Source organism: Alexandromys fortis, unplaced genomic scaffold, assembly GCF_014885135.2.
Source record: "Alexandromys fortis isolate MF-2015 unplaced genomic scaffold, M_Fortis_MF-2015_v1.1 scaffold_18, whole genome shotgun sequence".
Taxonomy (NCBI): domain Eukaryota; kingdom Metazoa; phylum Chordata; class Mammalia; order Rodentia; family Cricetidae; genus Alexandromys; species Alexandromys fortis.
Window position 1 is genome coordinate 12,860,883 of NW_026067897.1, and position 11,921 is coordinate 12,872,803.

The following is an 11,921-nucleotide window of genomic DNA, read 5'->3' on the forward strand; positions in this document are numbered from 1 at the left end:
TAATAAGCATCAGGCACAATATCAAACCAAGGGACTCAGGAAGCAGAACAACAACAAGAAAAAATCAAGAAAAAAGATGCAGAAACTTTTCATTTAAATTCTATGGAAAGAAGGGATGGACACAACCCACAAATCTGCTATTGAAAAACAATTCATTCCACATCCTGAGCAATACTGAGCATGATAAAAAAGATGAAAAGCAAACTCATATATACTAATTTGCAAAACGGTTAACATGAGGATGGTAGATAATTAACGTCAAAGGTCTCAGGTGTTACTCAATACCCGCGGTTCGATTCCTAGCATCACTCAAAAAGATAAATGTATGAGCAATATGAGTATTTTGAATATAAAACAGCTTATTAAAATTAACTCGAGAAATATTAAGCTCAATAAATTATAGTTATATATATATTATATTATATATCAGATCCACTGCAATTATTTATGACAGAAACAGGGCTTCCACTGCCTTGGGTTCAATATTTACCATGGTCTACAATGGGAGAGGATTCCTGTACAACTCTCTTGTACTTCGAGAAACATGCTAAAATAAGAATGACATGGCACATTATGCTGAAAGTTTGAGCAGTGACCCTTTTCAATCAGAGATTAGAACCTCTAAACAGACTCACCGACTCAGGTCAGTCCCGGGCAGGTACTGAGAGAAGCGGGCATGCAGTAGAGGAATGAGCCTGAGGTCACACCACCGCTTCTCCCACCGCAGGCCTGGAGATGTGGGCCACGAAGAGCAGGAAAGTGTATCCTGAAAAGAGTGACATGTTCAGAAGGTCTGTGCTTCCATGGGTTCCCAGACTTATCACTGGGGGACGTTAATTTTTTCAATTGTTTTCAATAGTTTGATAAGCCTAAGTAATCCCCCACTCTTGGGCCCAGAATTCTACTTCAAAATGTCATTGTTAACAGAGCTCTGTAAGAAGGCTAGGAAAGACCAAGAAAATACCTGAAAATTATGGAAGAAGGAGAAAACATGAAACTGTGACAGAGTGGAATCTGGTCAAGAATGGAAGAAACTGGAAAAGTTACTACCACGGGGAAGCAACAAAACCTCTTGGAAGATGAATTGTTCAATTGGCCAAGAGTTTTGAGTGCCTGCAAGTGTCCAAACATCGTCATATTTAAAAATATCTTTTAAACGCCAATGTGTAAACACACACTGAACATATTCATTATGAATCTCGAAAATATTTCTGAATGAATGAACACTCCTGCAAGTGAATCCATAACACCCTGCTCTAGGAAGTCTTGAACACTGTTTTCATTTGGTTTCAAAAAGTTTAGGTCCTTTTACGTCACTTACATGTCATATCAAGGATATAATTATTCCTTTAATATTATATGTGTTCAATATTATAACTGGTTTGCTGGGGGATTTTTAAAATACCTTTTTATTAATTTTCGAGATTATATTTATATAATTTTCACTTTTCCTTAATTCCCTTCAAAGTCTCCAGTGTACTCCTCATCTTTGTCTCATTCCACTCATGCCATCTTTTTCTTTATTACTTTGTGTTTTTGTATTCTTAAATACATACATGCAATCTGCTCAGTTCATGTAATCTTTCTAGAGTGCATATGTTCTCAGGAAGGACCGCTTGATACTGTGTGACCAATAGACCTTTCTGGTATCATTAAATATAGAACTCAGAAAGGAAAGGATGTTTTCCGATCAGATACAGTTCATGTCTTTGAAGTCTTCTTTCAGAGGGGCACGGTGTCTTCAGTAAGAAGGACTTATATTTAATCTCCGGAAGGCAAGGAGGGGAAACAACAGCAGTCTGTATTGTTTTATAATTCACTTGGCACCCCCATATTAACAATTCAAATCGTGGCAATAAGCTTTCAATGAAGGAAAGCAAATAATAGTCACTCAGATACAGCTGTGGCACCTACTAACTACAATAATGAACAGAATGGAAAGCTACCCCTAAGGGTGCAATTGTGGAACTCACATCTTGATTATAATCATAAGCTGCCTAATAGAATTTAAGGTCCAATTAGAAGAAAATCACACCTAGTACTTGAAATCTAGCCAAAACTTGGAACTAGTAAGGCCATGGATCTAAGAGGAGAACATAATGTTTTCACTGCGTTAAATGAGCACAATTCTTAGCTGCATTCTAACTGCGTCTCCTTATACTCATAAGCAAGCGCCACTCTCTATCTTTTCAAAGAATCTTCTTGCAGGAAAATTTACTACAGACAACAACAACTGCCCCAAATATAGACAAAACATAATCTTGGGATGCCCAATTCCAGTGAATACAACTCTTCCACCTAAGGATTGAAGTCCGTCTAAGAAGATGGGGTAAGCTTGCAAGAGCAAAAATATCTGGGAATCTGATATTGTGTCTTCTAGAAATGATATGAAGCCTTCACTAATGAGATTGGGAATATAGCTGCCTAGTCATGACCTGAACCATGACAGTACCAAGAGATATGCTAATGTCAAAGAGGAATATCTTCCAGTACCCAATCACAGAAAAAGAAGTAGATAGAACTAAGAAATTCTGAAAGTGGGATACTTAATATGCCCTAGGGATGAGCTACTTATTTGGTTTGCTAGTATCCAGTGGTCAGCCCTGAAATTATAGTCATACATGTAACACTAAACATACTCATGAGACTGAATATATACATTTATGCTTTTTTTTCTGTCTCTCTTTGTGTCTTTCTGTGTGTGTGTCTGTCTGTCTGTCTGTCTCTCTGTGTTTGTGTAACATAGGAAAAAAACTATGAATTTGAGAGGGGGCTAGGGTTGACATGGGAAAGATTAGAGTGAGTAAAGGGAAGAGGAAAAACTATGCAATTATATTTTATCTAAAAAAAATCAGTAAGTGGCCAAGCTATTTATGAGGTTTATAGGAAAAGCAATAATACTGCTCACGTGCTGCTTGTTATTATCATCTATACTATTATCTCTGGTTCATTAAGTACTTTGTAATGTTTTTTCAAGATAAAGATATGCTCATGCTACTGAGTGAATACAAAACTATGTTCAGCAGCAGCAATGAATCATTTTATTTAAAGGAGAAACATGGGGCAGCCTCCATACTTTGAAGCATAGTCTAGGCAGATAAACAAAGCTTCCCAATTAATCAGGACCTTCCATCTGCTGTCCTCCTGCCAGATTTCAGGGTTGCTGAGGCAAGTAATGGGAGTGATTATTTATGTGGTATGTCATGGTAGTCAATCACTCATCTATGTAGATGGGCATCTATAAGAAATTCATTTGCTAAGTCATCCAGCCTGTGACAGCCAGGGATGATTGATTCATTACAACTAACTCCTCTTTGATTCCACAGTAAAAACACCTATCACAACACATCTCACACTTATAAGCAGATATGAAATAATTGAAAGAATAGTTGAGATTTTTTGTTGGTTATTTGACATATTAGAAATTTATTTAGTATATTATTAACAGTGATTTTTCATAGTCTGTGAATATGAATTCCTCCATTTGGTTATCATTTTCTATGAATACATAAGAGAATGTATGAAAGAATATTAAAGGATTGGGGCAATGTGAAATCAAGGACAACGACAGCCATAAGTGGGCATGATATTTACATAACACTATTAGGAGTAATAGATCTGAAAATATATTTTCATTGCATTTAATACCTTCATAAATTAAAATGTAAAAGGTCATTTTTTTCATTTTATACTTCTTTGAAAATCTATAAAATATGCCCAACTTCAACTTTTAGAATAATTTAGCCTGATATAGATGCTACTACAAATCATATTCACAGCTGAATATTTAACACCATTAAAAATAATTCTTATTTTGATTATGAAGATAAGATACAGATTTCAAGGCTTCTTTTGCAAACAGTTATTTATGGTAACATACATTGTGGCCTACAACAATAATTAAATGGTTTTGAGATGTGTATTTCTCAGACTTACTCAACAATGTCAAGAATATTGGTTTTTTTTTTTTCAAATATTAACCAGGGGTATGGAAGATGTAGCATTTTCATACTTCATGCTTTACAACAGAATATTCTCTAATATTTAATACACATCACACGATGGCTTTGAAATACAACAAAATTGCCAAAAAAAGAATTGCACGTGGAATAAAATGCCAGTCGGAATATTTTATAAAATAAGTTGGCACAGAAAGCAGACTCTAGGTGTGAAGATAAGGAATGTGTTTTCAAAGTGTATTATCTGAATATCTGAGTAAGTGTCATTTTCCATTGATTAGGACGGAATTTCTTAACTTCACCTCCAGAAAAAAAAAATAATAAGGAACAGGATTTGGCTCGGGCAACTCAGCTTCAGCAATAGAAAGGATATTTGTGTACTTGAAATCAGTGACATTTTGTCCATGTAGGAGTAGTCATTAAAAACCGAAATTTTATATTTCAGGCTTGATTTCTCCTGATTTTTAAAGTGCTTTTCTAAAATCATAGTTCAGCAAAACAATATCCGATTACTCAAAATTTGATTAAAAATCATAGATATTGGGTCTGGGTAGTGGTGGCACTTGGGAAGCAGATGTAAAAGGATCTTTGTGAGTTCAAGGCTAACCTGGTCTACAAGAGCTAATCCCATGGCAGCTAGGACTGTAACACAGAGAAACCCTGTTTTGAAAAAAAAAAAACAAAAACAAAAAATCATAGGTGTTCAAAATGCAGTTCCATACAATTTCTGTGTTATTAAACAATAGTGAAGATAATTGTAAGTCTGAGAGTAGGGAGAGTTTCTAGTCTCTCCTCTTGTATTGAAGCTTATCCAGAGCATGGAAGGGAAATTGGTTTGGACAACTGTCCTCAGGTCAGAAGACAGAACCAGCAGACGCACGAAGAGGAGCAGAGCCACCTTCGCTTTATAGTCTTCCAGCTTTCAGATCTCAACTACATCCATGTTCAGAGTCTTAACACCTCCCTAGTTCTTTCGTTCTTTCTATTAAAGGTGTTTAACATTTCAGAGGCCAGAAACCACAGTTAAGTACTTCCTGTAATACCCCATTAAGTGGCTCTATAGATTTCAGCAAGACTTCATTTGATGGAAATACACCAATATTTCCTCATTATAATATGTTTTGCTTGAATTTGTACGTTGATTCTTCTTTATATCACCATTATAGACTTTCATTACACTAAAATACATCTGTCAGTGTAACAATATATTTCAACATTAATGATAAAAATAATAATACATTATGAATGAACTTATGGTAGCATGGAATGTATATGTCATGTTGTATTCAGAATTCTATACAACTGTCTATGATGAAAATAGTGAGGCTGCAGATTTAGTAATAATATGTAATTATTATTATGTAATTGCTATGTCCTAATTACAGGTTTCTAAAGAATGATAGTGCTATTTCTATATAAAACAATGCAATGAGTAGCAAACAAACCATAATGATTCCTTCTCTTAAGCCTTTCATCCTGACTTCTCTGCTTCCCATTACTGCAGAGGAGATAAAGGACTTCAGACAAAATCTACATTAAGAACATGAACAAACACCTTTCTTCAGGGCTGAAGCAGATGAGGTGGGTTTTCTGTCTTCTGAACATGACTAATGGGGAATCTCAGAGGAAACCTGGAAGACTGGAGGAAGCGTAGGCTTTATAGCCAACATCTTGTCAAAATATTTGTTCCATCTCCTCTGCTGATCATCTAGAGAAGGCCATCCTTGTTCCTTCTTCTACTCAAATCACACAGAATACCTGAACTCACTTCAGGGGCCTGTGACTCTCAGGGAAACACTTGAAAGGAGCGATCGGCTATGAAAGGACACAGCTGTTCACATCACCAGCATAAGCACAGTAATTGAGGATAATGGGCACCAAGGAAACAATGGTGAGCAACAATTTATAAATGTGTGTGTGCATGTGTGCACGTGTGTGCATGTATGTGTGTGTGTGTGTGTGTGTGTTAACAAATGGGGCCAGGGAAACTCAGTGTAATATCACTTATTACTTGCCTAACGTAAAGAAGCCCTGGATCCAACCAAGTAACACAGACAGACAGAAAGACAGACAGACAGACACACACACACACGTTGATTGGACAACGCAAGACATTTGTCATTTGTATTGATCGGATCACTGCTTCTGTATGTGTAATTTTTTGCTCACTTGAAAATTAGAGTTTTAAATCACTCAGATCCTGGTAACATTAGAAGATCAGTAGTTTGTGCTTTATCTGGTCTCACACAACATGAAAAGTATATTTTTTTCTCATATATGGCATCTGGGGTGGGAAAGGAAAAAAGATAGAAGATTATAAATATATAATAATAAAAATCAGTGGAGAACAGGATAATAAAATGTTATAGAGTCCCAGATAGATAGATGATGATAGATAGATAGATGATAGATAGATAGATAGATAGATAGATAGATAGATAGATAGATAGATAGATAGATAGAGATACGTGTGTGTGTATGTGTGTGTGTGTGACCATGGAAGGTCATATACATGTAAGAAAACATTATAATGAAACTCCTTATTGTTGACAAATAATATATAGTGATAAAAAAACTGGAAAATATTTTCTTTCATGCTATATTACAAGTTATAAAAATGTTTCTCATTACAAAATAAATGAATAAATAAATATGATAATTAACCTGGAAAACCTATGTCATCTAGCTATGGAATAAGGTCCGTGTAATCAGAAACAACAAAATTTGTTTGGACTTGCAAATTTTCAGAAGCTGCTTTTGAAATAAAATTCCTTAATTAAATGAACGTTTTTAATATTGGATGAATAGTGCTTTCTTGGAGATCAGAAAAATTAATATGTACTGAAGGTCGGCAAGGCTAGTTCATATTTAAGTCTACATATAATCAGAGTGACTAGCTTTCTTTTCTTTATAACGTGTTTTGAGTACTAAAATAAGAAATTTCAGAAGTATTTAATAAAGATAGCTAATTTATTCAAAAACAAATGTGGAAAATTCACCACTAAAAATTTAATTAAATTCAATAAAACTAGAGTGCTAGTGCATGTTTTATTGAACGCACAGTTTGATATTCGATGTTCCTTATCATAATTTATATGCTAAAATTTTCTCTATTTGTAGTAGTTTCATGATATGGTTAAAGATCATAAAAAATAACAAATGATGGAAATATTTACCTAACTGGTATCAAAATAAAAGTCAAAAATCCTGTCAAATCATGTAGTTCCAGAAACTCTATATGGCATGCAAATCTCTGAACTAATATATGATTCTATTACTCTTCTTGTCCTAGTCAAGTCTCCAGCACTTCCAGAGGATTAATAAGGCACACCTGATTTAAAAAATGTCATACGCCAAAAAACCTGGCTGTTTGTTTTTCCTTCTGGCTCATCTTATCACTTAAATCTTAGTGACATCACCAAGATGTACAGCTTTTTCAGAAAAAAATAATGGTGTTTACAAACCACAAATACAGGTATATTCTGCTCTTAGGCCATCCTTATTAGTTTCAACTGTATCCAGCTGTCTTACTGTGTTGTTTGGATGGTAGTTGAGATGCAAGCCACTGTCACAAAGAGGAGAAGAGGTACCACTGCTTTGGTCACTTGGAGCACCTGCAAAAGACAAAAACATAACATCTTACACGTTACAATGTCATGCTGTTCCAAAATGACCGTGTATAATTATTTTCGATGATAATATAAAATTGGGAAATAAAACACAAAGAAATTTGACTTACACCAATGCCAGAACTTGGCAAGTGACCGACCATAGGTGTGTGTGTGTGTGTGTGTGTGTGTGTGTGTGTGTGTGTGTGTGTGTGAGAGAGAGAGAGAGAGAGAGAGAGAGAGAGAGAGAGAGAAAGGAATAGCAGGAGAGAGAGGGATAGAGGGAGAGAGGGCAAGAGGGAGAGAAAGGAAAACCTCACCAAAAAGAAAAAATTGTTTTAAATAATGTAAAAATGTTCTGAAAATGCATTTATTCCAAAGAAATAAGAACGCTAAGAATCAGATAGAGCACAGTAAAATGCTGGGTGTAATGAAAATGCAGGGGATAGCAGTGTGGGTAATTTCATTATTACCAGAAAGCAGAGGTGTGAATATTTTCAACATACAGAAATTATAAACTCTTGTCTTGCAAGAGAAGCTAATTCCGCATGATTTGGTGACTACATGCAATGTGCATGTCCATGTATTAATATATCACATTGTACTCTATGAAAAAAAAAATGCCAGCTACTGGTCAGAAAGAAGAGGGGGAAGAGAGCAAAGGTAGTGCTGGGATTCCTCATTCCACTCTACATACAAATGCTTACAGGCGCAGTCTTCATTCAGGGGGAGCTTGAGGAAAGCAGGTGCCCTTTTTAAAAATGACACCGTCAGCGTCACTTCCTCCCCAGCGTTCCGGAGAACCTGGACCTGCAAACAGAAAAGATGAAAAGAATGTAGCCATTCTTAGTTACACAATTTCTTGTAATTATCAGTCCTGGGCAATACTGATTGTTTTTCCCTTGTTACTAGAAACACCGTGAAAGATAAAAGGATAATTTCCCCCAAGAATGCTGTCATAGACCCCACACGTCCTTTTGCTGCAGTGGTTATAAGCTGTACTGCAAATCTCTCAGTCACATCCACGGAGCACCTGTTGAGTCAAGTTTAAATTAGGCAGTGTTAGAGATGAGATCATAGGGTATACGGAATTGCAGACATTGAGTAATTTTGGAGCCAGTATATCTGTTAATTTCCTTGCTATTTATTTGGTATCTCTTTTATAGTGTAAAACTGAGTTATCTTTGATGGTAAAAGGAAAATGATATTGCTGGTATAGACCAGAGAATTTTTGTAAAGCTTCATCAACTTATAAAAACCCTTCCTCGAAATTTTACTAAAGCTTTTCTTTTTCCTGAAAATCCGAGAAAGCAAAAGCATTTGGGATCATCAGTAATTTTCAGCATTTGAAATTATAGAAGAAGTAGGTCAAGTTTTCTCAGCTGAAACAGTTGTGATTAGCCTAAAAATCTATGCAATAAAAAGTAATCAATGGAAAATCAACATAAGAAAAGAATGAAAGGCTGAGTCAGAGATGTGTAAGTGACAAGGTAGTTGTAGCAAATCTCACAAATATGGGTACGATTATCAATTTTGATGTGCACCACAGATAGATCTAGGAATCTTTAATGAAGAAGTAGTTAAAATAAACACAAAAACATTCATTGCTCATCAACAGACAATCTCTTTCATGTTGGGGATTTCATGGTGTTCCCTAAATCCTCTTTCACAAACACAGAGAGACTGTGCAACCAGAACAGAGGTCAGAGTTTCTCATCCTGAAATTCCAGAAAACCCACCCTGAAGAAAAAACCTAGGATGGTAAATAAGGTTCACCATCAACATCAACTTGCCCCCTCCCTCGGTGCAAGGGCTGACTGAAGGGAAATCTCCAGCTAAAACAACCCTTCCCTAATTAGTGACACCAGGACGCTGATCTGGAAAGCTCTCTCATCTCTTCAGGCTAAAAAAGCAGAAACCGGTTGGCTTTCCTGTGAGAAAAAGATCAGTCAACCAGAACAAAACGTTGCAAGTAGACTCTTTACTACATAGTCTAAAAGAATCCATAGCCAGACCTGTGAATTAACAGTTAATTCCAAACTTAAAAAAAATAGGAAACTAACATAGGATCTTCTTTAACAATTATCTAACACAATTCTAAAAAGTTAGCGAAGATTAAGTAAAAATTATTTAAAGCAAAACAATAACAGTTGAAAGAGAACTTAACCAGTTCATGACAAGGGAAACTGCCTTTTAGAATGGTATGAGAAGGACAATAAAATTACCTTTAGAATATCTGACAAAAACTTACATTTGTATAAATTTAATTGAAATGGTATAAACACTCAGCAAAGAAATATCAAATCATAAAATTATTAAAACAGAATCAATATAACAGAAAGGTATAATGGCATGAGTAGAATATTTTTTAGAGTAAAGAAGAGAGCCTTGCTAGAGAATTAGGAAAACTGAATCACCAGGGAGAAGAGCTTCAGTGGCAGACAGCATGCACACGTGTGAACCATTCTTAAATGTGCTTAAATAAATAAAATGCCAAAATATGTAAAGATACTACCTCTTGATCAGGTGGAGTTCAATCTAAGAATGCAGCACTATTTAGCATTAAGAACTGAATTTATGTAATTAATCATATTGAAAAGTTAAGTTGACCCAGAATATAAAGAGTTTACAAAATTAAGTACACATGTGTAATAAACACTGAATATGAACAGAATCAGACTTTCTGGAGTTGATACATGTAATTTAAAAAAAAACTGTGAACACTATCATCCTAAATGAAGAAAGACAGAGTCAGAATTCTCCAGGCTTATGAAAATATATCTATTAATGATAATTACTCTAGTCAATTTTTTAATGGAGGTGCTAATTCAGAACAATACACTGAGTTAAAAAATAGGCATCTGAATTCAAAAGGGAGAAATGAATTGTCTTGAGGTAGCTTAAAGTTTACAAAAAGGCTAGTTTTGTGAAAATAGCTGTGATACTTAAATAGATTAACACCATTAAAGAAAAGTGGATAACTTCAACAATACCAGAGGAAAGGTATTGAGGGCAAGAAGACCCCATCAATCAACTTAATCTTCTGAAAATGCAAGTCAATTTGACAGAAGAGTGTTTAATTTGAGAAACCACTGACAGCCTTCCAACCTCTCCAAACAAATCACTAGGAAGTATTTTCTCAGAATTGACAGCCAGAAACAGATTAAAATTTGATCCAGCCTCCATCATGAGTTAGCATTAGAACTTGGCTGCATCACTCATGTGGTACTGGTTTTGCAGGGATAAAAAGCAAAACACTCTGAGGTGTAACAATGTCTTCTTCCAAGGTTCTACAGATATATCAATGTGTGTCAGTGTTAGAGTACCTGAGAGGCTACTGTGTGTCTCAACTTTTCAAGTTATTGACAGGAGGTGGATTCAATGGGGACAGCCACACCTTCTCCCTTTCCATGATGAACATAAGCTATGAGACTGGAAATCTAAATTAGTTTCCCCAAGACACTTTTCTCATGTATTTTGTTGCAACAAGTGATAAGTAACTAATACATCATCAATGTTTATCGTGGCCAAAAGTGTGTGTTCGATTTGAAAGTTCTTCAATAATTTTTGCGTTGATGTTCATCATAGAAATTGATTTTTCACTTTCTCTTTCTGATTTAGCCTAGCAATTTTCAACTGTATTTACTTTCAAAGGACCAACTCATTTAATTGATTTTTTGTATTCCGATAGACTACATTGCATTAATTTCATGAATTTTTCTGTGATCTCTGTTATTTCAACTGTGTTTATTCCTATTTTCCTAATATATTGAAGGGCATTATTAGATTCTTACAAAGTCTGATTGCTTAGTGTTTGCACCCAAAGCTATAACCTGTGGTCCTAAGACCATTTTTATTGTATCTCAAAAGTTCTGATAATTTGTTTCAATTTTCTAGGAATTCTTAAAATTAAAAAGGATTAGAATATTAAAAGTTTTCTCTCTGATTTATTTTTTGACTACTCTTCTTTGAATAACATATTTTTCAATATCTTTTAGCTAGTATGTTGATGTGGGAGTGACATATATCAATCTGTTGATTTCATTGGTTAAGTTATAATAAACCAACTGCTTGGCCTCAGCTTAGAACATAGATGGGAGGAGTAAACAGAATAGAATTCTGGGCGGAAGAGGAAGTGAGGTCAGACTCTGCTCTGCTCCCGGAGAGACCCCCGACAGCTCTGCTGGAGCAGAGACGCCATGCTCAGCTCTCCCAGGCAGATGCACGCAATGAAGCTCCTCCAATCCTGGATGGATGTAGGCTAGAATCTTCCCGGTAAGCGCACCTTGGGGTGCTTACACACATCATTAGAAATGGGCTAGTCCAGGTGCGAGAATTAGCCTGTAAGGGTTAG

The 11,921-nt window shown here is 35.5% G+C and overlaps 1 protein-coding gene across 3 annotated transcripts in view; it reads right to left on the reverse strand.

Annotated features, from left to right (window-relative positions):
- The window catches only part of Sntg1 (syntrophin gamma 1), a 348,433-nt gene that overhangs the window by 86,136 nt on the left and 250,376 nt on the right, over window positions 1-11,921 (reverse strand). For all 3 annotated transcript variants that reach the window (XM_050163780.1, XM_050163772.1, XM_050163789.1), the window contains 3 exons: window positions 8,275-8,377; window positions 7,491-7,573; window positions 636-766 (listed from right to left, as the gene is read on the reverse strand). In XM_050163780.1, the coding sequence (XP_050019737.1) occupies window positions 636-766; window positions 7,491-7,573; window positions 8,275-8,377 (317 nt within the window). The remainder of the gene's footprint in view (window positions 1-635; window positions 767-7,490; window positions 7,574-8,274; window positions 8,378-11,921) is intronic.